This window comes from Rhea pennata, chromosome 4 (assembly GCF_028389875.1).
Source record: "Rhea pennata isolate bPtePen1 chromosome 4, bPtePen1.pri, whole genome shotgun sequence".
NCBI lineage: Eukaryota > Metazoa > Chordata > Aves > Rheiformes > Rheidae > Rhea > Rhea pennata.
Window position 1 is genome coordinate 13,272,116 of NC_084666.1, and position 26,581 is coordinate 13,298,696.

Here is a 26,581-nt window from a genome sequence, read left to right on the forward strand (position 1 = left end):
AAATTTGCCTTTTTCTCACTTTTTCCCTCCAGCTGATATTATTTCTACTGTCGAGTTCAACCACACTGGAGAGCTGCTGGCTACTGGTGACAAGGGGGGTCGGGTTGTTATATTCCAAAGGGAACCTGAGGTATGTGAGTTGCCACTGTAGTCCCAATAGCTTACCACAGCCTATTTTTCTTTATAATACTTTATTTAAATCTAACCAACACACTTGTTTATATTCTCAAGACTTAATAAATACTGAGTATTACCTCTTTGGAAAGGAAGTAAAAGAGGGTAAGAGTCTTTTATTCAGAAGTTTGCTCTTCCTCCTGTCCCAAACAAAAATGCTTCAAAGCTCCAAAATGCTAACCTAAGAAACAAGAAGATTGTTTTTGTTTTATTTATATATTTTTATTAATAGCTTTTGCCTATTTGAGAAACCTTTCCATTTAAGACAGTGTCTCTGCTGTGATACCTTCTCTGTTTCACTTGAAGGGTCAGTCCATCTGCAGTACCTTTTGTATAAAGCTTTACTGAATAATCAACATTTCTTTAAAAGTTGTTTCTATTATTAAATGTTACTTCAGTAGTTACAGGAAATTTCATTTCTGTAAAAACAAATCTGTCAATACCATACTTTAACCCAGAAATTAAATTACACTTTCAATATTTCTATGTTTATAATGCTGCTTATCTTACCCAAGAACTGAAGATAATATATTACTATCATAAAACACTTGTTTTTGTTGTTGTTATTCTCTACAGAGTAAAAATGAGCCTTACAGTCAGGGGGAGTATAATGTTTACAGCACTTTCCAGAGCCATGAACCTGAATTTGATTATTTGAAGAGCTTGGAGATAGAGGAAAAAATAAACAAGATTAAGTGGTTACCACAGCAAAATGCAGCCCACTCACTTTTATCAACAAATGGTAAGACAGAAGAGACTATATAGGATGTATCAGCATTTTCCTCTTGTGCATTTTAGTTCTGGCTGTGTACATGTAAATTCCAAGTTCATTTTAATTTTTTTTTCAGTGATTCCCTGCCTCAGAGTTTACTGAGGCTGTCATGTTGACTCTGATATCTGTTACTTACATATTTTATTCATAGCTATAGGCTTTTTCCTATTGACTCTCCGTAGACGTTTAGAGAGCTATCCCTTGCTGCTATCGTGCAGCACTATCCTGAAAGTAACTGTGAAAATGGCATCACCTTACTGAGCAGTGGCGTTTCATTAGGTATTCAGAATTTTGTCTGCTATGTTTGTCATAATTTTTATCCTTTATAGATAAGTAAATGAATGTAGGTGAGAGAGATGATTTTTTTTTTCTTTTCATTCATTATCATCAGAATGCTTTATTTAAGTTCTGAAGAGTTACACAAGTCTTATATAAGGAAGGCAGTAAGAATAATATTAGGATTTTGGCACTGATTCATCTTTCCAACATGCTTAAGACCTGTTGATTAAAAAAAAGAAATTGTAGTTAACGAGGGATATGCAGATGTGACGTGACATAGTGGGAAGAAACTGAATAGATCCTAAGATATGCAGGTATTATTTAGGAAATACTTGGACACCCACAGCCTTTATTACTGCTGGAGAGGCAAAAGACAAAAATATCCAGTTTAATTCTTAGATGCCATTGTAGTCAGAAAAGACTCTTGTAAAAATCTGAGCATAATTAGGAATCACTGATAGAAAAGTACTGTAATCTCATCTCTGTGAATTAACATTTTAGAGCAGTGATTACCTGTAGTTAAACTTCACAGCAATAAATAATACCCACATTAATCCATAGTAGATAGCAATTTATTATTTTATGTTTCATAATCTGTTTTCCTTAAAGTTTCTTTTGATTTTTGGGGGGGAGAGGGAGGGAGAAGCGGGGGTACTGTCACAGTAGTTGGAATGAAATATTATAGTTAGCTGTAGTCTGTGCTCGTTTAGTGATTCATCAGCTATTTAAGTTTACTAAATTAGTTTACTAAGTTACAAATTTACTTCTGCAGTTCTCCCTAGTTCCAAATATCCCTCCTACATCAAGTAATTTTTATCTAAAAGCTACTTCTTCTAAGACCATGATACAAAATTAGCTTTTATAAAAGTAAGCCTTGCCCTCTTCATTTTAAAATTTGCTTTTAGAATCACTGAGCAATATACCCCAGTTCTTAGATATGCTGCATTTGCAATTGCCCTAATAGACCTCACTTTTCTGCTTAATATTAATATGGGAGGGGAGAAGAAAGGATACCTTGAAAATAATTGGTCTCAGTGCTGCTATGGGTTAATTCAGTTTCAGCTAACATTGAGCCAACCTAGGATCTGGCAAAATGCTTTATCTCCTGTTTTCCCTCCTTCTGAATTCTGGAGCATCTAGGCAGACTTCTTCTGGGAAGGAGAGTGGGAGTGATGCCCCTGGCGTAGCCTGCGGCTGTTGGCTTTGGGCTCCAGAACATTTTTCGTGTCCTGGAGGATTCCAAACTTCCTAGCACAGCAGGGTAAAAATCTGGAGATTAATCTCATGGTATACTCTTGAAGAGAGTTTTAATTTTAGCATACAGAAGGCCCGTGTTGAGTTCCTTACTCTCATGGATTTCCTGTGAGAAGTCATTTGCAATGTGCATCAACTCCACACCTATAAAGTAGGGATGATAGTATCTTGCAACTTCATAGAGAATCAGTGCACTGTCACCCACGCTCACATTGGTCAGGTTGTAGAAGCTCCTTGACTGCTGGTTTATACTTATTTCTGGGCCTGATATTTTAATGGAATTTTTGAGATCTTGCCGTGTGGTAGGTTAGGATCTAAAGCACAATTTTGGTCAGAAAAATGAGAATGAATAAACAACCTCCTATTATTCTATAAAACTTCTCCTACAGAGCATGGTCTTTCCCCAGATACGAGTGGATATTGCCCACTGAATTCACTGGGAGAAACATTTGTGTGTTAGGGAGCTCGAGGGGAGAGTCCATCAAAATTTCACCCACAATATGTGAGATTCGACTGGTCTGCATCTGCACATTTGGTTCCCTTAAAGGAAGACGTTTGTCTGAGGCTGTTCTGCACAGGTCTTCTCACCACCAGAATGGGTCTTGATTCCTTTCCAGTTCAGATGTTACCATCTCGTTATCAGCTAAGCTCTGATTGCAACATCATAATTTATGGACACAGAAGGAGACCAAAGGGGCTTTCAAATCCCACTGTAGATTTGCAGTGCTTGCAGTTAGCAAATTCCTGGTTTGCCTTGTAAAGTGAACCAATTTTGTAGTATGATAATAAATTATTGTGATTCATTGGTATCCTTTGCAGCAGAATATATTGGGGAAATTTTCTAATGTGAGCTATATTAGGTAGATCAGGATTTGGCCCATACAGATCCTTTCATCTGAACATTTGAGACTGCTTACCAGCCATTAATTAATTTAAACTTCACAACACCCTTGAGACTGGATGAATACTGAACCTCAGAGAGACATTTCTATACTTTGCGGAACATAATCGTGCTTAGAATTTCTAGGGAGTTTTTAAAGTCTGGAAGGCAGATGTAGGAGAAGAAAACCAATATGTGCGATACACTAATAAACGAAAGCTTTTACTCAAGAAAGGGATAGGTTTATCAATAGCAGTCAAGTCTAACAATGGAAGATACACTCTTTCTGGTAAAATATTTTAGGATTAATTTAGGAAATTTACAAATATTACAATAAATAAGCAGGCATACACTATTTACACTAACAAAAGTCTCATGTGCATGACATGACCTTTATGTATTTTTAGTAATTAATTAATGTGATTGATAGAAATGAAATGTATTGGACATTTAAGTGGAGTTTCTCTGTTGCAGATTGGAATATCCTCTAGTTCTGCAGACTGGTCAATTGTAGGATTTTTGTTGCTCGAGGATTAGCAAAGCAAAATCTTTAGGAGATGCATAATCATAAAAACATTGGAATTAGTGAATTCATTTTAATCAGAAGATCTGAATTAAAGTTGCTATGGAGATGGAAAGTGATTTGTTTCCTATGATTCCTATATCCTGCCTTTAAAATGATTTGTAGTAGCATTTGAGAAGTACCTGGATGACACACTTGGGGAAGAATTTTGCTCCACTTTGTTCTTTGGGGAAGGAGAGGTGAAGAAAGGGAGGCAGAGAGAACAGGAGATGATGCAGGAGATGAGGTTGGTGAAGGCTCTGTTGGCAGCTAAAGTGCAGGGGCTTTGGAGGGCATTGGCTGCTCCATAACCACATGATTTCACTACTAGAAGCTTGGAGATTTTTTTTTTCTCTCCAGGGAACTGACATTTTTCCAGCTAACATTGTTTTTTCTGTGTAGGATATGTTAATGTTGGCAGGTTGGGTGCATGACCAGAGTAGGAGTAGCCCGCAAACAGCAAGCATCAGGGAAATCGGTGGCTGTAATTACTGTAGAAAAGAGGAGAAACTCCATTTAAAATGTTTAAAATGTCTATTTGTAGGGCTCATAGCCTCTTTTCTACACTAGAGGCCTCATTATTCTACCATACATACACTTCACTCATAATGAAAAAGGAAAGAATTTAGATTTAATTACATTCTCTATATGACTGGGATATTCCCCCCCCCCCCCCCCCCCCCATTTCTCTCTCCTACCCTTATCACACATTCCTCTCAGTTTCTTTTCCTACTGATTTCCCTTCTTAGGCAGGAGAAATGCTTCATCTCTCACACAGTCTTCGCTTTGCTGGAGCTTGTGATGTTACACTTGCAAACCACTGCCTGTTCCCACAACAGGCCATCTGTCACTGGTCCCTCAGTCTACTCCAGGCTTTTCTTGTGCTATTTAAGAATAACACAGAAAACTGGCTTTAATAGTAAGATTATTTCCCCACAAGGTCAAATTGTGAAGCCAGAGCTTCACGCAGTGAGGATGTACAACTGGTCTGTTCTACCTGCGGACTGCTGAGTTTGGTATGAGAGCATGAGCTCCGCACAGTCTGCCCTCTGCCAGCAACCTCTGACTCGCTTTGAGCGTATGGGATGTGCTTTCTGAGTATCTTTTCAGCTGGGAACATTGTTTGGACCTGCAAAATTAGGGAGACTCAGACAGCTTCACCACAAGACTTGACTAAGCCAAACTGCAAAAACTTCTTTAGGGTATGTTTTGTGAAATGTGAGCTACTGAGTTCAGAATTCTTATGCTAACAGAATTATGCTATTCTTATAAAGATAAAACTATCAAGCTATGGAAAATTACTGAAAGAGATAAGAGACCAGAGGGGTACAACTTAAAAGATGAAGAAGGAAAACTTAAAGATCTTTCTACAGTAACATCACTACAGGTAAGCTGCTCTCTTTGTTCAAAATACATTTTTTTTTCTGTACAAAGAAGCAGGTCAATAAAAGATTTAAAAATGTACCTAATTTTAAGCAAATGTACACTTATCCTGATTGGAGTTTTAGTTGCCTGATACAGTCTTGAATCTATCACATATTTTTCAAGTTATGAATGCTTTATCATGTAGCGGTCAACACAAAAATGTTCAGCAACTTTATCAACAATTTTATTCTTCCTGATAAAAATTATCTCAAGCATGACTTAGTATGCTTTCACACAAAATTCTTGAACTTAGTGTGCTGGAAACTGTCTACGCAAAAATTAATTTAAAACAGTGTTCTTCTCTTATTCAGGGCAACTGAGTTAAAGACAATATACCAAATTTCAGTCTCATCTTTATTTCAGTAAGCTAAAATAATTGTCAGTAGACTGTGCTCCAGTGAATGCTAGTGCCTGCACAGCTGAGGAGATGCAGTCATGGAACTCATAAGAGCATGTATGATACTGTAATAGATTTTTCGCTCTCAGACTTTAATGGTTGAATTCACTTCTGGTGTTTTGGCAAAGGAGGTGGCTAAAAGTAAGAACTGGAAGGCCATGTTGTATATTGCTAGTATATCTTCATTGTTTAAAAAACAAACAAACAACCCCCATCTCCAAAACAAGCCGATATTTTGTATTGTGAAAAAATTCTACATGAAGAGGAACACATGAATGGACTGCTGATGTGTTGCATATGATTAGGGAAACAAAACCATTTGGGATGGTTTACAACCTGAAAATTCAAAGACTGAGCAAACCATTCTTTTTTTTCAAATAATAGGTCATTCTTTTGTTCGTTTAGTGGCAGGCTAAACTCCAAGCAACTTATCTCTGTTCCTTTATAAACTATCTTGTGAAGTGAAGTATGATAGATTGTTTTTGGTGCATGTTCAGCTACATTGAATAGCCCCAATCATGAACCACACAGCCTTACTGTATTTAATGCTTTGCCAAGAGAGAATAAATGGACAGTGTCTGGTTGTTGAAGCATGACATTGAAGTGACAGACAGGGAAATAATGAGAGTGCAATGGTCAGTGATAATCTGTGGTTTATTCTCTTTAGGAGTACATGCGTATGTACAGAATGTCAGTGCACATACTGGCTTTGTTTTTAAGAACTCGTTTTGTGGAAGTTACACTCTTTTTGATACTTTTTGGAGACACACACATCAGATAGCAGAAGAAATACTGTCAGTGATTTACAATAGGCAGCAATTCTTCAGGGACACCAAAATACTAGAACTCCACTGCCTGCTTGCCAGTGCCAGAACCTCCTGCATATGTGGGACAATAGCTCCTGCTGTGGGACTGGCCTGTTCTATGGCAGCCACCAGTGTGTCCACACTTTCCATCACTCTGCCTGGCTCTCCATGGCCTTTTCTGTCTGTGCCTTCTCTCTTGGCAGGAATGGCCTTGCCCAGCTACTCATCCATGGAGAAATTCAATTTGCGTACACTGCTGGGAAGTTCTATAATGTCACCATCTTTGAATGCTTGATCTCCAGGCACTCATCATGCCAGCAAAAATTTGTCTGAAATTTTTACTCTCTTTCTAGTGTGTGTTTGTTTTTTTTTGCAGGTGCCTGTGTTGAAACCTATGGATTTGATGGTAGAAGTCACTCCCCGGAGAATCTTTGCTAATGGTCATACCTATCATGTCAACTCAATATCTGTCAACAGTGACTGCGAGACATACATGTCAGCGGATGATCTCAGGATTAACCTCTGGCATTTAGCAATCACAGACAGGAGCTTCAGTATCCTTTATTGTGGTTCCTTGTTTAGTACTGATAGTATTGGAGGAGTTTGAGGGCCTTTAAGATTAATTTTTTTCTGGAGATTTTAAATATATACCTTAAACTTATCAGAATTTCTGCAGTGTATATGTAATAGAAAATGCTCAGAAATCTTAACAAACAGCTAAGAGGTAACAAAAAGCAGGGAATTTTGTGTGAAAAATATAAATCTCGGAGTTGACTAATTGCAAATAACTAGGAAACTGATGCCAATGGAATGGTAACTATCCACATGACTATATTCTCTCTATATTCTCTATATTCTTATTTCCCGAAAACATTTCATACTTAATTGCTCCACACTTTTTTTCTCCTGAAAGGTCAGTCCTTGCCTTGGTAGTTCCCCCTGTTCTCCATCGTCCTGCTTCGCAGAGCTCTAATGTCTGAGCTGGGCACTGTTCAGGGCTTAGGCTCAGCTGCTTCACGCAAGTTGTTGTGTCTGCGATAAATGTGGTCATTTCTATATCTAGTGCTGGCGCTGTCCTGAAAGTTGTATTGTGGGATCATTGCAGTCATCTGTGAGGCTACCCCCCCCCCACAGCAACAAGATGTCTTGGAAGAGGAGCAAAAGAAAATGGAGCCAAGAAAAGTGATTCTCTGTGTTCTGGACCAGTAAGAAGAGAAATAGGTTATTTTATGGGACTAGCTCAGAATACTGTATTTCTTTGGTGATTTCTCTGTGGATTTGTATGAGGGACTGTTAGACATCAAAGTGAAGCTGTTGACCTACTGGGTGCAAATTCCTAAAAGAAAGCATCAAAGTGAAGGGAAGGTTGGGGTTTTTTTTCCCTGTTGCTGATGGTCTTCTTCCCCCACCATATCCCAAATCATCTGTAGAACTTGACTCACACTCTGTTAAAGTCACAGGAAGAATTTTCATTAAGTCAAATAAGCCTTAATGTCCTTAAAAAAGAAAAAACAAAAAAAGACTGAACTACCTTGTAGTATCAGATGGAGGTGCTGGGGGTTGTAGGGAATATCTCAGTTAGTTTCCAAACTCATACTCTTTATTTCTGTCTTCCACCTGTCTAGATTAAGCATGTTAAATTGTACCCTGTTTAATAAGATTGTTTTGGGGACCAATTTCTAAGTGGTTCCAGTGTTTCCATCCCTTGGAGCGTAACTATACCTACCTTTAATATTCAAGCAACAGTACTACTATCCTTTAGTATGAGAGAACAGAATGGGAAAAGTGTTTGCCAGCCCACCTATATGCAGCAGCAGCGTGGCTCCTGACAGCATCCTTCTCACTGTAGCTTCACCCCTCATCCATGTTCTGGATGCCTCTGTAGATGCCTACAATATATTTTCCTTCTCTTACCTGTACAGCAAAGCAGTGATTTAGACCACACATCGGAATCTCTGTATGTCTGTGTGTGATAACCAGACCAGGTTCCATGTAGTTATGCAAGATAAGTCTTTGTTTTTGGTGATACTTTTTGTTATGTGAAAGGCAATTTTAAAAAATACAGATTACCAAGAAAAACATCTCTGACAACTTTTTAGAAAACAAATATATATTTATTATATACCATGAGTATGAGTTTTTATTAAGTGATTTCCTATGCTAAGAGCTTACTGACTGAAAGAAATACTAGCCCCAAATGAAATTTAAAACCCCAAATATGTGTAAATTCTTGAAAATAAAAGGCTTACAATGGAAATACTGAAATAATCAGAGCATAAGTACTGTGCATATAGCAGTGAAGAATAATTGTTTATGTAGAGCATTTTATCTTCAAATCCTTTATACATATTGATCAACTAATCCTTACAAGAGATTAAAAGGCTGGTAGATAAATGTATTTGTCCTCTAATTTACAGATGAGGAAATTGACTTGGAAGGTTTAAAGAAACTACTTATGAAAACTATATGTATCATAGCTCTGACTAACTTTTATTTTATTTGACCTTTTTAAAAAAACTCTTGTATGCAGCCTTCAGAAGTGCTTGGCTTCCAAGTATGTTTCCAATTCTAACAAAATGCTAGGAAAAAGCTGAAAAACAGACTTTCTCTTACGATAACTGCTACCATATACTGGATGGAACAGCAAAGGTATTTGGGTTTGAATAACTGTTCAGGATGTTATTGCTTCTATTCCTGTATGTTTAACTGTTGTATTCAGTCACAGCTGTGATCAGTGTTTATGCATCAGCACGTTCCCTTTGTGGAATATTTACTGATCAAATGTTTTTGAGAATTTGTGATTGAATCAATGTTTTAATTCTTAATACACTGCACAATTCCTATATAGTAGAATGCTCAATTTCTAGGTATGTTCTAAGATTGCTGAGGAAGGGAAATTAAGAGTATATTTCTGAGTGTTAGGATCGAAAACAATTCCTATATCTGGGACAGAGGCTTTAAGATAATTACCTGGATAACTTTGGGGCACCTAGATTTGTTTCCTGGATTCAGATACAGGTACTTTTAAGTGGGCTTGAATGAACACCTGGCAGGTTAGTGAGGAGGGAGTTTAGGCAGCAGTAGGAGGGAACCTTAGGTAAATGGATGATCACTGTTCAGACACAAAGAGTTCTTGCTGCACAGGCCACATTGGCAGTGGACTGACTGGTGTGACAGGGTACCGGTACATATTCATGGGTGTAGTCCAGGGGTAAACAGATTGTATCCACTTCTAATTCAGACAGATTTTATATCTGATCCAGAGCATTAGACAGATGTGTTCTACCTACTGAACTCGTGGATAACCAGAAAGTTGAGATAGGTATTCCAAAATAGGAGAGCAGGACAACTGGAAGGAGGGGATGAGTAAGTTAAACTTTCATCATGCTTTCAACAGATACCTTTTTGCCCCTGGAGAACCTTGTAAGTCCTTGTAAAATTGCAGAGGCATGTGTTTCACTGGATTTCAAAATCTGTCCCCTAAGGAAACTCCATTTCTGTCTGTGGAAGACTCAGTTGCATAAAGCACTCTTGAAAGTAGATTAGCCTCTGGTAAAAAACGTGGGGTGTGCAGTTTGCAGTTAGGACTAGACATATTAAAATGAAAAATCTGTGCCAAGTAAACAGTTTAAATTATAAATGAATGTTGCTGGGCTTGGTGCCTTCTGCTGCACACTTAGGAAGAATAAGGTCGGACAGTCTTAAAAATGCATAGCTCATACCTTTACTAGATGAAAAATAGAACTTAAGCATCTTGCTGTTTTATGTACAAGGCTTAATTCTTTGAAATACATATTTAAAACTATAAATAAAAATTATTTTAGAAGGAAGTGGCATTTGTTAATAAGGGATCTGGCAGTGATATGTATTTGTCTTTCTACTGTCCCTCTGAGGCAGCACTGCTACATATAATGAACTACAATCTGTTTACCCGAGAGGTTGGTTGTGACAATGACACAAGCAACAAATACAGCATTAGAGTTTCTGGACATTCAGCCCATGTTTGAATGTCTTTACAAATTATACAGGAAATGCTGGAGAAAGACTGTCAGATTAGCGGCACTATGCTGAGGTTTTTTTCAAGTTAAATAATTTGCCTTTTGGAGTTTTATTTGAGAAGAGTCAAGTTTTTTGCCTTTATTTGAGCAGTTTTACTGAGAATTATTCATTACTAGTGGAAAGACAAAGCAATGCAGATCTCTAAGTTGATTCTCCTTCTGTCTCTTTTGGAAAATATTTTATATCAGCTGTGCAAAATTGACCAGAGAATTTGCCTTAGGTAAAGCCTTAGGCAAATAAAATATAATTAGTAGGTTTCTGTTTTGCTCTTTTTATTAGCATAAACATCCACTGGGGTGAGAAGCAGACAAGTGAGTTTTATTCTATGGCTCAGTACATTTTTGTGAACAATATGCAAGACTTCAGTACATCGCTTCTCACTTGCAAAAGATTTGCTCAGTATCTTCTGGACAGGAGGAGGGAAGGGAGAGGAGGTGAGAGGAAAGGAAGGGGGAAGGTCAGCTCGTAAATAATGTGTACAAGGCTTTCTTTGCTAAAAGGTTTGGTTGTGTTACAGAGAAAGAGAGTCTGTGTCCTTAATTATAAAAGATATTCTGCACTGCAAAAGAAGTGAGGTAGAGGTTGCTGCATTTGTTAATAATCTGTCTGAAATGGCTTAGCAGCAGTGCCCGTAGCTTAAGCCTGTAGATAAGTCATCTTGGGTATAGTGAATGAGAAAACAGGACTGCTGGAAGCATACTGATAAGGGTTGCTTCACATCAGCAGCAATCTTCAGACTATCTAGCTGTACTAAATATTCTTTATGAGAATGTATTTGGATTGCTCACACAACTATGTAGCTCATAGTGCTTGAGCTCCCTTCATTTCCTGGTAGCACACTATTTCACTCTAGAGGCTGTCATGGCATTGCTATGGAAACAACATCCCCATTTCCAGTATATACTCATCTTGAGACTCATCTTGACTAAAATACTCATTTCTCAGTCAGATCAATATAGTCCAGGGTTATCCAGTTTTAATAATAATAATAATAAAAAGATCCTTCTTTTGCATCCCAAAAGGGTTAAGCTAATTAGCAAATCACCATAGGGCCTTTTTATAATCTAATGTATTCCAACATTTGAGGCATATCATGGATATTCACATCGTTAGGCACTGTATCTTGGGGAAATTAATTTACTTAAGAAGTAAACAACAAAAGAAAAAAGCAAAGGCTTTGTAAGAACAAAAGAACAAAACAGAGGTGGAGACTAAGTTCGTGGCAGGTATGACTGCACCTGAATAACACGGGGCAGACACAGGGCTCTGGGAACAGCCCTGAGGCTGGGGAAGGTGCCTAGGCTTGCACAGCTCTTGTTGCCTGCTCCAGTGCTATGCAGTTGAATGCTAAGCTGAAAACAAATATACAGGATTCTCTTGGCGTCTGTAGAGCAGTAAGATGGTAAATTTGTGTCCTCAAGAGAGATAAGGTTGTTTCTATAAAAATTTCTCAAACATGATGACTGTGCACAAGCTGCATTCACAATGCCTTCTCTACCCCCTTGAAAAAATACCTTTTCTGCATGACAGCTCGCTTCCCCCTGGAGCACTGTTTTCCTCAAGCATTCACCTTCTGTTTTGAGAGTTTGTAGATGTTATTTCTCTTCTTTTGAGGCCTCTGCATAATAGCACTTCCTGCTCTATCAAGGAAGGTTCTGCCAAACTCATGTTTTTGAAAGATATAGAGTATACCATGGAGCCAGGTTCCAGTTAAGCTGATTTTAGCTAATTTTCGTAGCTTTTCCTCACATTTGTGTTCTTCTCTTTTATCTTTTACTTCCCAGAGTCTCGCCTTCTCCTGCATCGTCTGTCACTGCCCCTTGCTCCTGTAAGGGTAAAACGAGGTTTCCTACAAAGCTAAAATCAGGTCTGTAACTTAGAAGTAGGGGATTGCAGAAGTACTAGCTGCCTTTATTTTAGGGGTGGTGAGCTCTTGTAGAATAGAATTGTTGAGAAATGTTTGTTTTGCTCTACAAATGAAAACATTTCTAGGTCAACAAGTGAGGAAAAAAGAGAAAAGCTACTTTTAGTAGGCTGATTAGACTCTGAATTAGTGTAACATACTCTTTAGTCTTCATTTTTTCAAAAGAGGAGTACTGGCCTTCTAATAAGAATCAGCAGTAGGAAAAAGATAAAGATTTTGATACATGATTTACATCTGGCCAATGTCAAATGGAGATTTTCTGTAGATTTTGACTATTGAATTACGTTCTGCTGAAGACTGCTGACTAAAAAGAGTCCAGTGCCCTGTCTTGCAAAGCCCTGGTGAAGAATGGTATGGTATGTAGATGAGAAAAAAGTTTTTTTAAAAAAAGAAATGTATCATATGAAACTCGTGAATACACAAAATGCACACCAAATATCAACACTTAACTAGTAGTTGCTTTGTTGTAGTTTGCCGTTTCTCATCTGATTTTAGATTGCAAGCTGTTCATGATAAAGATCTTTATTTCACTGTGTCACTGAAGTGCTTGTCATACTTTAGCAAAATAAAATGCTTTATAATAATAATAATTTAAAATAGGTGTACTAAAAATTTTTAGTTAGTCAGAGCTAGCCCCACTTAATGATTGTATAAATAAAGATTGTTGGCCAAATAGGTGTGCTGGAATGTCAACCTAGAATCTGAATATCACATGGTGAGATCCCGCTTTACATCACTTCCATCCACATGTGGGTTTCTTCATTAGAAATAGTGGCAAAATATTCAGGAGAAAGAAATCTTGTGAAAATCGTAACACCACTGGAGAAATAATAGGAAAATTGTTTTATTTTGGGAAAATGTAAGTCAATACATCTTTGCTCCATAGAAAGCTGTTGAACTGTCATAGTGTAATGAATGGGAGGGAATTTAACTAAACATCAACAACAGGTTTATTGCCAGGGATCGGTTGTTTTTGCCCAGAGCAAAACGTCTGAAGGTGGGGGTTTTGTTTTGTTTCATTTTTTTCATATGACAACTCTAACCTTGCAAAAACGTAGTCAGAAGTAAATACTTTATTTTCAACTAAAGATAATGTTTGTTGCCAATGCTTAGTATTTAGCCACTTGATGATAAATTTAGGGAAAGAGTAGTAGCACCTGAGCCTATTTATCTCTTCCAAGAATTTTCCTTTTAAGTAACTTTTCTGAAGCAATGTAGAGGTTTTTCATTTGAAAAATGGCAGTGCTAAATAGTTGGAAATTCATGGTTAGCTGTTTAGCAATGATTAATGATTAATTTCAGGTTGTTTTTAAGTGGCCAAAATTTCAAAGCTTTGCAAAATGGCGGTTTCCATTGACTTTATCTGTTAACTTTAGGATCTGAGACATTTCAGCTTAGATTATTTATGCATTAAACACAAATGTTTTTGCAATTACCTATACAACTGTAAATACCAAATCACCCGGTAAATTGAGGATTGTTTACACTAAGATAATGCACTGTTTAGTTTTGTTAAGATGTAATTAATATGCTGGCAGCATGTACTGCAATTCTTATATAGTTCTTATCCCTAATGATGAATCTTTCTATGTCAGCAAGGCACTATATATATAACTGGCTGTGCTGCAACAGATCATTAATCGGCATGGTCACTGACTGTGTCCTGAGCCTCAGAGATGGGTGCGTGCTCCAGCATAAAGTGTACACAGTGTTGCTGATGGGACTGCAAATGCATGGTTGATGCTTAAAGACGCCTAAGAGAATTCCTGAAATACTGGAAAAGAATCTGGCATTTCTGGAAGGATTCTTTGCGTTAAGTAGTCTAAGTAATTCAGATTGGCTTTTTCTGATGCTCCAGAAAACTAGAGGATAAAGTTCTCTTTTGTAATGAGGCATGACATATTTTCCATTTCTAACCAATATTTTCTTGCTTTTTCCACACTGATCATTCAAAGTTTAACAAATATGCCAAGATTATAAATAGTTGCCTGAGCTGAGCTCCTCAATGCAGTATTTTAGGGCTTTTTTGTTAATATTGTAGATCCAGAAAGGCAAACATGACTGTGCTATTTGATTTGATTATGGTACCTATTGAGGAAGGAAGGAGGTTTGCTGCTGACAAGATAGTTCTCCACATTTGTATCATTTCTTGTGTAATGCTCTGAACTACCCATGTTCAGATACTCTCTTAATTTTCCTCTTGTTAATCTTACTCAACAGTAAATCCTTGATTACATGAAAGTAAAAAGTCACTATATTTTCATTAGTTGTTGGGAGAAGGACCATTGATTTCTTAATTGTGATGAAGAGTTCACAAATCAGTATCAGTAATAAACTTCAGTGGAAATTAAGATACAGATTTGTAGTTGAATGGGTCGTAATACATTGAGTTTCCAAATAGCAAAAGTTTGTGTGTTCTCCCCAGAGATACAAGAGCTAGGAAGGTAACTGAATCTTTTTAACAAATATAAGAGTTAGGGTAAATTTAATTGGTGGATCATTGGAGGGAAAAAAAAATGTACACCAAAAGCCTACTTTGGCCCCTGTCTTTGTTTTTGCATACATCTTCATGGATCAGTTTGCCTTTATGTGGTGTTTGTAACAGTAAATTAAGCCTCAAGCTGTTATGGTTTAAATAACTTAGAGTAGTCACTTTATGCTAAAATTTAAACTATGTACCATACATTGTACCGACAAAGCTAGGCAGAGTTCCAATATCAAAATTGTGCGTGCACTGTAAAAAGCATATTTTAACCTACATTAAATTGGAGAAGGACAGCTCAAACATAGAATAAAACCCACTCATCATTTTAATGGAGCTGTTAAGCAGTTTTGCTAGATATCAGTGATCAAATAAAGCCTGTTTTTTCTTTAAATTATTTTAGATTCTGTAGGGGTCCACACTAATTGGATATATGATACTAGACAAATAATAATTAAGAATGTAAAAGGAGGAGAATATTCTCTGACTGCTAGACTGGGGACCACATGGTCCGTGGTGTGTGATTAAGCAATGCATGAGGCACCTGTTCATTTAACCACTGTAGTCAAACATGGCATAAACTAAACAATTTCAAACTTGAAGCAAAATATTGCGTTTGACTGCCAGAACAGGATGTGGATTTTAGATATGTGGTAGCTGGGAAATTCCTCGATCTGTGTTTTTGCTGCTTGTTAGGGAGTGTGCAGTAGGGACTCTTTTATTTAAATTACGGGAAATGTTATTAGTGTCAACTGAGGAATAAAATTAGTAAAAAATGAAAATATGTGTAACTCATAAGTTGTCATCTTCTCTGAAATGTGTAAAATCGTGTTAGTAAACACAACCTTTCTTGAACTCTAACAGATTCATTTGTGAGAAAAACTGTGTCACTAGTGCAAAGTGCCAGGAGAGAATTGCATTTCTAAGATCACATAAAAAACAACTTTTTGTAGACACTTACATAGATGCAAGTTTTACAACAGTGTCGTTGCAAAGGATTGAGGCGTTCAGTTGGCTCTTCTGCTTCTGTTGAGGTAAAACAGTGTCCAGTTTGGACAGGACATGGTTTCTAACGTAGTCATCATCTATTGTCGACTATCTTAATTGAATACAGTTTTTAAACTTTTCAGGGCAGGGACAGTCTTGTGTTCATACCTTATTTGTGCAGATTTTGGTCTTTATCTGTGAGTAAATACTGCAATCCAAATAACGAAAAAATAATTATAATCAGTAAGGGTATGTGAGTAGAGACTATAAGAATCTAGAGGTTTATTTGTTTTCAAGAAATACAGAGAAGTCTCAGTGTCTTTCAGGAGACTAAATTCTGGTTTAGGCACTTATGAAAACCTTTAGTAAATTTGCAAAATTCAAACTGCTTGTTGGTTTTGTCTTTTGCCAGAGGATACTCTATTATTCTTGGCAGAAACAATTGCTATTTAACTATTCTCATCACCTTAAATTGCCTTTTATCTCAGGAATTTAGCTATCAGCCAGGCAAATAGAAGTGGATGAAAGAGCATGTGTCTGATGGAGGAAAGATATCAGAGCTAGTTAAGTAGTATTTTAGCATTGAATCACCGTCTGAGACCATCCTGTGAGATAGCTGAAATGTGTGTTGTAGCAAAAGCAAACGATACATTGCTAGAGTGTTGGATTTCAGTGTCTTCAGGGTGCATGAGATAGGACTATGAAAATACTCATATCTAGCTGTCTTCCAAAAATAAATGAGTTGAGGGAGTTGAGTCTGACTGTGAAAATATAATTATAGCATGTACCTTTGCATTCTTAGCGAAGACTAGTCTTTTCATTTTACTGAAGTTGCTTTTAAATAAGTTAAGGTGATTTGAGCATAGCTATAGCCTTGGGATAATTACTGCATTGCAGATTTATTGTTTAATAAAAATATTAATTTGTTAATCAGAATGTCTAATTTTCTTACTTATCACTCCTGTCCATACACAGTTTGAGTGAATGTGATTAAGTTATCCTATAAATGGGTTTCTCCTTTATCTGACTCTCCCTCCTCTTCTCTAATGCAGTTGTCCCGAAATGGTCTCTACCCATACCTCTTATTAAGTTGCTGCAGAGGTAGGGAAGAACATAGCCAGAAGCATTAAAATATGCTTGGTTTTCACAACTGTATAGTGAATTGCAAAAAGAAAATTGACTGTAATTTCAGCAGATGATAAAGAATAGGGTGAAATCTTGAGCCTGTAAAAGCATACATACATGCACCTCCATAGAATGAAATACCTTCTGCTTTACTTGGGACTGTTCTGATTGTATTATCTTGTACCCAGGAATGCTATTTGAAATAACATAATTTTTTTATTTTTTTCCCGTTTGTTACTGTTGGAGAGAGAGTGAGTACTTAGTACTGCTGAAACGAACGTTAGCATCACAGGCCAGATTTCCTCTTCCAGTTTAGCAGCTTATTGCATTAGAATATTCAAGTTTTATCCAGAATTTGAGATCTTTCAGCAAAGAGGGACTTGGAAACTACAGCAAGGAGTATTAAATTACAGCTAAAGGGTAACATCATGAAACTGGTGCTCAAGTAAGTAGCACTCACATTTTAGTATAGTGTCATTGCAGTCAATGAAGTTATTCCTGTGTAACAGGATTCAGTCCAAGATTTATTGTCCTACTAATTTTATTTCTTCAGTTGATGAGTTTTAATCAGTATGGTGTCACTGCGGAAGCTTTTAAATTGCCTGCTTCTGTTTCCCTCTGGATTAATTCTCATTGCACCATTTTAAAAATGAACCATTCTAGGGTGTCACAGGTGCAGGCAGTGTATCCAACTTGAAAAGCATGTATTATGAATTTGTTGGAGACTAGGCACAAAAACCCCAATAACACAGTTCTAGGTACAATTATATGAAAAGATAATGTATAAATAATTCAATCAGCTTTGCCAGAGGGGAAGAGTTCTCTTAAATGGGTCTAATTATTCTTGTTCCCTTGTGAGTTTGGACTTGAAATTAACCTTGCAAAGCACAGTCTTCTGCAGAGTGTTAACATAAAGAAGAACAAAATATAACTTGCATTGCTCATCAGCTAAAATATTTTAGTGTGGCAAGTATTCCATACTGGAAATGTAATAAAAATCCTCATATAGTCATCTCAGGCATTGAAAGCCATGCAGTTTGCCCCTCTGTCTTCTATGTGAGTGGTTAAAATCTGAGGCCTTAGGAGCTTTTGTTTTTATTGAAGAAACTAGGACAGTTCTCGTTAGAGCAGACATTTCTATTTCTCTTATCTGTTACCACTATCCACACCAGGAAGGACTGTGTTTCTTTGCATATCATTGCATATGAAATTGCAGTAGTTTGCTTTTTTATTCCTTTGGAATAAAAACCTCTATAAATGAAGACAATATTAATTTTAACAAAGTTACAGGACAAGAGATAAAAAAAAGTCTATAGTGACTGTTTTAATACTGCATATAAGCTGTGTGACTTGTCTGGAATGACTGTTCTGAAAATAGATCAAGGAATCAAACATCTGCGTGCTTACCACTTACTGAACCCCTTCGCCTTGAGAATAACATTGGTGTTTCAAACTTTTGGAATCTGTATTTTTCTGCAGTGCCTCAGTAGCAAGCTGATGGGCATTTTTGTAAATCCTTTTGGATAGATTAAGCCACTAGAAAATCAGTCCTGCTGAAAGATTTTAAAGAGGTATGTTATCTAATATAGTATAGATAGTTTTGAAAACTTTCACTATGGAGATTCTGAGCAAAACTGAATCTGTTCTTCATTTTCATTTTCACACTGCTAATTTTCAGGGATTTCCAAACGGAAAGATTGGTATAAATTCTGAACAAAAGCTTTTATTGGTATTTTACAAACACTTGTTTTTCAGAAACATCTAAGTTTTTAAAAATCAGTTGTGTTTCCCTACTTATGGGACAAACTTACAGGGAAATGGAGAGCATAATACTCTGAAAGACTTCTGGCTAAATTTTGCAAAAAATATAGTCTTTTATGGCATCATTTGTAACTTGGATTAAGATACAGAATTTTTCTACTGTATCACTGTACAAATACTGCTCTACTGGGCCAAGGGCTTTCTGCAAGGTATGCAAAAGATTAGATTACGTATTGGGACAGAAAATTTCCCCTCCCCCCAACAGACTCTAAGGATTTTCCTTCAGTAGGAAATTCTATCTATGCCTTTTAATAGGCAGATCTTCCTAAACTATGTGAGATTTTAATAAATATTAATGGTGGTACCTGTTAGTGTATAGATTATTCTTTTTTAAAAAAAGGACATATTTCAGTTGTGCTTTGCTCTAAGTTGCATGGGAAAAAAAATCCTGGTTATTTTTAAGATGGAATTTAAGAAATTATTTATGTTGTGTGTGTATCTAGGGGACTGAACATAGAAAACCAAATAGGTTTCTTCCGGTTCTGCCATTGGTTTCAAGAATGTATTTTTGTGAATGGTAGGAGACTACCGTAGCTTATAATTTGTCCTTGTTACTTTATTGAAGTTGTCCCCTTTGCTTGGACTATTGCTAGTCAGCGGTACGAGGTGCCGCTTATCATACCATAAAGATGAATACTGCTAAACAGAGGCTGAGCTAGGTGACTTGATGCGTCTCTTCCATTCATAATTTATATGCACCCAAGGCACTTCTGGTATCTGATATGTTCCAAACATAACATTAAGCATCCCACAACAGTTTCAGACAAATCATAATTAATTACACATGCAAATGCATCAACTAAATATGACTTTGCAACCTTACAATGATTGAGTACTGTACACTGAAAAATGTAGACATGCATTTAAGAAGACAAGCCTTCCTCTGCTGACTGACCCCCTTAATTTTGCTCTCAGCTGAGTGTGTGTGTGTGTGTGTGTGTGTGTGTGTATTTCTTTCCTCTTAAATTTGAATGTGCATATGGTTGTAGATAAAGTAGGTTGTAGATAAAGATTTTTGTTTACAGACAAAAATGCAGATATTCCATTTAAGAAAATGTACCTAAGATTCAGTTTTTAATTACATAGAAGTTTTCCTGTGACTACTTCTAAATTCATCATTCTCTAAGTAAACTAATGATTGATATGTATATGCGCAGGCCTATCTCTGAGAAATTTTTTCTATGTGACTAACCATTCTAAGTACTCTTTCCTTGCAGTGCTATTCTGCAAGTCTCTGTATTCAACTTTTATTCAAACATTGAAACTACTTTGAAGGCAGTTTTGCTTGTATATTAAGTCTGTTTTTCTTTAACTGAAATACAGCAAAGTCTGAGGCGTTTACTAAATGTGCTGCAGTAAAAGTGATTTCCTAAAATGTGACTGGTTACATTTAAAATGTTGGGTTGATTCTTTTTGAAGTAGTATTTGCATAATGGAGATTTGGGGCTTCTGGTCCTGCTGCTTTCTGATTTTAATCTGGTGGAATTATATGGAAACAAAATAATTCTGATGTAATAAAGATCAGAATTAAATCTCTTAAGTTCAGAATGAGTCTTTAGATTACTCTGCATTCTAGGGAAAAATTTCCAAAGGAGGAAAATACTAACAACAGAAAAGCCTCTCACAAACAACTAAGCAAGAAAAAAAATGAGGGAATACTTGCATGCTGGAAGTAATATGGGTAGGGAGGGGAGAGAGCACTACGATGACTCCTGCTGGTCATTAAACTGACACCTTTACCAAGTCTTTGCCACTTAATGTCTCAGTTTACTTATCTGTAAAATGTTGAAACTGATACTGAGTCTCCTTTGCTTTGAACCTAATGAAAGTTGAATATTTCCTATCACTACTTCTAATTTCTTGCTCAATATCTCCAATTCTGAATGAACCTTGTGATGGAAAGTCTAAGAATTGCAGCTTTGGTTCAGAATTTTGTAGTATTGTGTTTAAGTTCTATCACTCATTTCCTCTTCAGCCCTATCTTGTTAGTCCCTTACTCTGTTTCTTATAAGCTGCCAGTGAAACCACTGCAATATTGGTACCGAAACACATTTAAACGATCTTGATATTCACCTCTTGGTTCTTCATGTGTAATAAAGGTGAGCTAAGTTCAAGAAGTACTCCAAGACTGTATTGAAAGAGGGCTACACCAAATGAATTAAAATCATGACATACTGATATTACATGAAATAAATGAATAAATACAATAATTTGTTTTCAAGGAAAGAAAAAGAAGATGAAAAATTTTGTAAGTTTTATGATGTTAGGAAACATCAATAGAAAGCTAAATTGGGCATGAATCTGACTGAAGCTTTAGGCTGGAGTTTGTGAGGAAACATGGGCCACCTTGCACTGAGAGCTGAGCGAGTTAAGCTGAGCATAAGTGTGAGGCCATTGCCCGAGACATGCACTTGGCATGCAGACCTCCTTTAATCAGCCCGTCACCAGGTGAATGTGCATTACTGCCAGTAAGACGGGGGGATATACTTAATACCCTGTCTCTGGGTAAGCTCGATGCCAATGTTAGCGTCATTTTTGGTACCTCTTGGTTACTTAATGGCCTAATTCTGTTTTCTGACTAGTTTTAGCTGAGTAGATGAAAAGCACGCTGCTGCTACAGCCTCTCTGCTGTGACCATTCTTTTTCTTCTTCCCTTAACTTTGCTTTTTGTCTAACTTAAGATGTAATGCTTGAATTAAGAAGCCTAAAGCATACTAAAAGGTCTGATGCCAGCAGAAGGCTATTAGCATTACTTAATCTCCTCTAGCATTCTTTGTGTGCACTTTTTAGTTGTTCTTTATGTTATAAGCAATCTTTTTACTTTGTGTTTGTACTGTATCTAACATAATTGTCCATAAATTGGCCTTCCATGTAGCGCTATAAGGCCTTTAGCAGTTTTTTCTATTTTCTACCTCATGATCTTGATGTGAGAAGAAAAAAAGCAAAAGTTGTCAGAAGCCTTTCTACTATCACAATGGCATCATATAAATGCTTTCAATGTCAACAAATTTTATTGCTGATAACAGTAAGTCATTTAAGTTATTTCCAGCAGAACACCAGTAGTGTGAGACTGCTATCAGAGTTCCCATCTTCAGTCTGATATTCAAAGAATCATAGTTGTAAAGCCCATGGGGATTAAAGAATGGAATTGGGTTGACATTATGCTACTAAGTCATTTTTTGAGTACTAGATCAATACCTTGGATTAGCAGATATTAGGTATAAGACAGCTTGAAGGAGCACACAATTCTGCAGCAGTTACTGTTCCTGTGGTTCAGAAGAGCCAAATGGTGCAAACAACGTAATTACAACTCTCTGGGCTTTTAATAAAACCTGTAGAGTATAAGCTTTTAGTGGAGCAGTGGGAGAATGCTCTCCAATAAAAAGCACTGATATTATGGCTATTAAGGGAACTTAGAATATAAATACTAGGTCATCTCTCTTCCAATAAGACACTGGAATTTGAAGAAAAGGCCAAATCCATTAACCTATTGATAATACATTCTAGAAAGCTTAGCTTGTGGAGAAGAGATCTGAAAGAAATTCAGAAATTGGACAGTGTCCAATGGCATCCTTACTGTCATGGCAGGCCTCTTGTAAAATTGCTGTTCAGCAGTGAAAACTACTGATATCTTTAAGAAATTAGAAGAAAGGTGCAAGTAGATAGTTATTTAAAATTAGGACTTCTTTCTTTCTTTTGTAGATAAGGTCAGCCAGTCAAATCATCATGTTGCCAAGCGTAGTGAGGCCTGATTCTGTTCCCTGCTCCCTGGATGTCCAGAACCCGCACGAAAACTGCGGACTCCTGAAATGAATTCCCTTAGCTGGGGCATAACACAACCACTGTGTAGGAAGTGTCAAACTGGTAGAGCTTGATTTGTAGGCATCACAGCTCACTGCTTGCAATGAAAATAGTGTGCGCTAAATGGCTAACAGAGGAAACAGCTCAGGGATATGCTTACATTAAAACAGTATAGAGCCTTAGCAGGGCCACAGTAATCAATTATCCTAAACCAAAGTCCTGGCAGCTTCTACGAATTGCTATTGATTTTGACTACTAGTCAGAGAATCTTCGTAGGTCTAGACTAGAATGTAAGTGTAAAGTGCAGATAAAATTAGGAGCTGGAACAAATCTCTGTGGAAAACACAAGGAACAGCGAGGTTTGGGGAGAAATGTTATGCTGAAGTTTATTCTTTGAAAGAGCCTAAAAATTGCAGAAACGCAAATCCCACACAGGGCTAAAAATGCAGTGTTGGAACAGCATATATTGAAATAAGATGAGAATTTTTATTTCCTTATGAAACTTCTATGGAGAATTCTTCTTGGATTTCTAAATACAGCCTTTGTTCTACATAGCAGTTGAATAACTGGGGTTCAGTTAAATTTTTTTTCCTGTAGCCTGAATCCAACTGTATTGATACTGTCCTTCTTACAGTGAACATACAAATCATATTTAAAATGATTCCAAAATTACGATTTAAGAGTCAGTCTTTTGTATGCTATGAGTTTGTGAGCTTATGAGTTAAAACTTTCTTTTCTACAAAATTGTGTTCCTTGTTCCCTGATGGTTTCTGGAAGAAGCAACAGCTATTTCTTTAAGCATACTTTCCACTTCAAAGGAAATTTAATCTATTATAAGGAAAAATGGATGACTGTTTCCATTATCACACAAGGAAACACATCCTGGAACTTTTTTTTGCTCAGCAGGAAGCTTGTGTTTTTTCCACATTCTCATTATACATGTTTTGGCATGAGCACAAAGCAGGCATGCTCATTTATATTCTAGCTGATCAAGTGAAGAAGTCTGATTAATGTAAATTTTGGATCAAGGTGAGGGTCATCTTTTTAACCTGAAATGAAAGAAACTATTGAATGCCTTCTCCCAGAAGAGGATATTTCTGTTAGATAAGTGGCCCAAAGGCAGTGAGACAAATCTTCCTCCTCTTGCTATCTTCATTTTCATATCAGCTGCATAACAGCAGCACAAAATACTGGATTAGGACTCAACGTAACATGTAACAGGATTCTGCACTCGGATTGCATCCCTCACACCACGTGTGAACTGCATGGTTCTACTCATGCCTTTCCGTATGCTTGTTCCTCCTTCCTCTTGCACTGTTTTGCTTCCCTCCTTCCCTCCTCCTCCAGATCTCTCTTTAAAGTCTCCTTGCCCTCTTGATGAGCTCCTGTCCTGCCTGCTTATGTGTCAGACTTCCGCGGCAGTGTCGGATTCGGCTGGAGCTCCCTTGGGTCAGGACATGGGAATGAATGGGTGCGCGGCACCTTGGGGTGCTGTGGAGACCGTTCTGATGGGAGCAAACTGGGACTGCCTGGACCAGGCTGGCTGTGAGGAGAGGTGTGGAAACTGCGCTGGCCTAGGCTTAGGGTTGTCTTCCACTGGGCTTTCTAACTATGGAAACATACTGTACATTAACATCTGGGTTGCATAGCAAGGAGGATGCCGTTCTGTAGCACCCTCTTTTCGGCCCCTGGCTCTTATTTGTGATGTAGTTGCAAGACAAATCAAAGCAGAGTCATAAGAAGATTAGGCAGTTCTGCATCTATAATGCGATTAAAGTCGGTATCACAGACCTTGTTCCTGAAGACGTGCACAGCACTTCATATAACAGTGTAACCTTGAATTTTGGCTGAAAGTGTCATTGATGCATTTACTACAATTAACTCCTGGTCTTCTAGCTCTAGCAATGCAGCTGTAACAATGTCTTCTCTCACCAGTGTGGTCTGCAAGTGTGTTAGGTTTTCATTTCAGTTTTGCTATGGAGAGCATTTGGAAAATCTGTTGACCTCTTCATAGCTTTATTCCACTTTACTGAGCCATGCAAAGAAGACAGTAAATGCCTGGGTGAAGAGAGTCTGAGATCTGTTGTGTTTTTTGTGAGCAAAAAGGTTTTTCCTGTTGCTTGTTTCAGTGTTAATGAATTAAAAGCCTGCCAGTGCATCCCAGGCTTCAGAGACCCCTCAGAAAAGAGCCACCATGAGAAGGGCTGGAGTAGCGTCCGTGTTGCCCGTCTGCCAAAGGAATGCTCGCTTCTAAAAGCTAGCGGCAACGGGAACAGCAGGAGCGTGTGCCGATTCAGCCTTCCCTTTGCGAGAGCGTCTAGCACAGATCAGACTGCCCCGTCCTCGGCAAGCGTGCGTGTGAGTGACGGCAGCATGAAGATCTTTTCTATTTTCCCAGGGAAAAATCCCCCCCTGCTCAGGCACAGGGACACCAGCATTTTTACGACAGCAGAGTTATATCCCAATGCACTGCCAATGGTAAACTGCTGTTTGGCCTTACTGTCTCTTAGAAACCTTTGGTCTTAGGATATATTTTTGTTCTTTTTGCATGCTACGTGTGGTATGATTGGAGTCAGATGTGAGCTGAGGGAGAAGGACTGTGAGCCACTAAAGGCATCCTGCCAGGAGAGATGAGGCAAGGGTAGTAGTTAGCATAGCTAGGGCCTGGCTGGCCCTACAGATTTGTGCCATTGGAATACTTTTCCCTTTAGCAATGGGATTTTCATTTAATCAGTTGCTACAAGATGATTGAACTCTTTGAACTCTTCAGGTTCACCAAAGGGCCTGTTTCTGAAGCACAATATCTGGTCCGATTGTTTTTGTGTTTTCCTGCCATGCTATGTTGTGCTTAAAAACTAAAAAAAAAGACACAAAAGGGAAGATGGAAAAATAGAAATGCAAAGTGTCTCATGGGAGATGCTTGCCCTTACCATGTCATGCTAACTTAAATACAGTTCCCACACATCGCATGTCAAGCAGTACTTGATTGTTTTCAAATAGATGGCAAAAATCATGAGAGGGGAAAAATGTTCTTTTGTGTGACATGTTCTTCTTTTGATACATTGGTTTCTGTAGCTGTCAAAGCAAAGGCTGTTTTTTCATCCGTTATTTCAAATGCGTCTGGGGGTAAGTCGCATCCACAGCTCTTCATTCCTTTGATTGTTTTACTTTAATATAGGTGTTATATTGATTATTGTATTTTTCTACATATAATGAAACAACGAGTTTTCTGTGCTGCATTTTCTGTGTGGGCCTCAAAAGGCAATGGGGTTCTTGCTCTCTCAGCGGAGATTTAGATCACATCTGGGAATGCAGTCTGTTTCAAGTATTTTATGCTTTCCTACTGGGAGGAGGGAATATTTAATTTCATTATTCAGCATAGGATTATTCATTTTACACAGTGAAGGGAAATTCATCAATATTGTCTTCAGTTTCCAGAAAAATGATACTTACCGTGACTGTTTCACACACACTATTTATATTTTATATCTTTTTCATCACTCAGCAATTATTCATCTCTCTACTGAAAGGTGAAATAGTCACAACGAGTTACTATGATTTCTCTGAACTCCTGAAAGCAATTCAATCACTGAAAGCAATTGCTTTTACTTAAAGATATTTACCAAGACACATTCACAATACAAATAACTGAATATAGTTTGTTTTTTCTTGATAATTATTCAGTAATATTTTGTGATGTTTTATAAGAGGAGGTAAATCAATGTTGCTGGGTCTTAGCATTCATTGCACTAATATTAATCATGAGGAATTCGTGGAGATGGATGTAAATATGATGCTGCAAGTAAGTGGGAATGCAGTTGAAATGCAACATT

At 37.4% G+C, this 26,581-nt stretch overlaps 1 protein-coding gene across 4 annotated transcripts in view; it reads left to right on the forward strand.

The window, feature by feature from the left end:
* The window catches only part of PPP2R2C (protein phosphatase 2 regulatory subunit Bgamma), a 196,779-nt gene that overhangs the window by 140,821 nt on the left and 29,377 nt on the right, over positions 1-26,581 (forward strand). For all 4 annotated transcript variants that reach the window (XM_062575320.1, XM_062575323.1, XM_062575319.1 and 1 more), the window contains 4 exons: positions 33-130; positions 751-916; positions 5,196-5,308; positions 6,926-7,103. In XM_062575320.1, the coding sequence (XP_062431304.1) occupies positions 33-130; positions 751-916; positions 5,196-5,308; positions 6,926-7,103 (555 nt within the window). The remainder of the gene's footprint in view (positions 1-32; positions 131-750; positions 917-5,195; positions 5,309-6,925; positions 7,104-26,581) is intronic.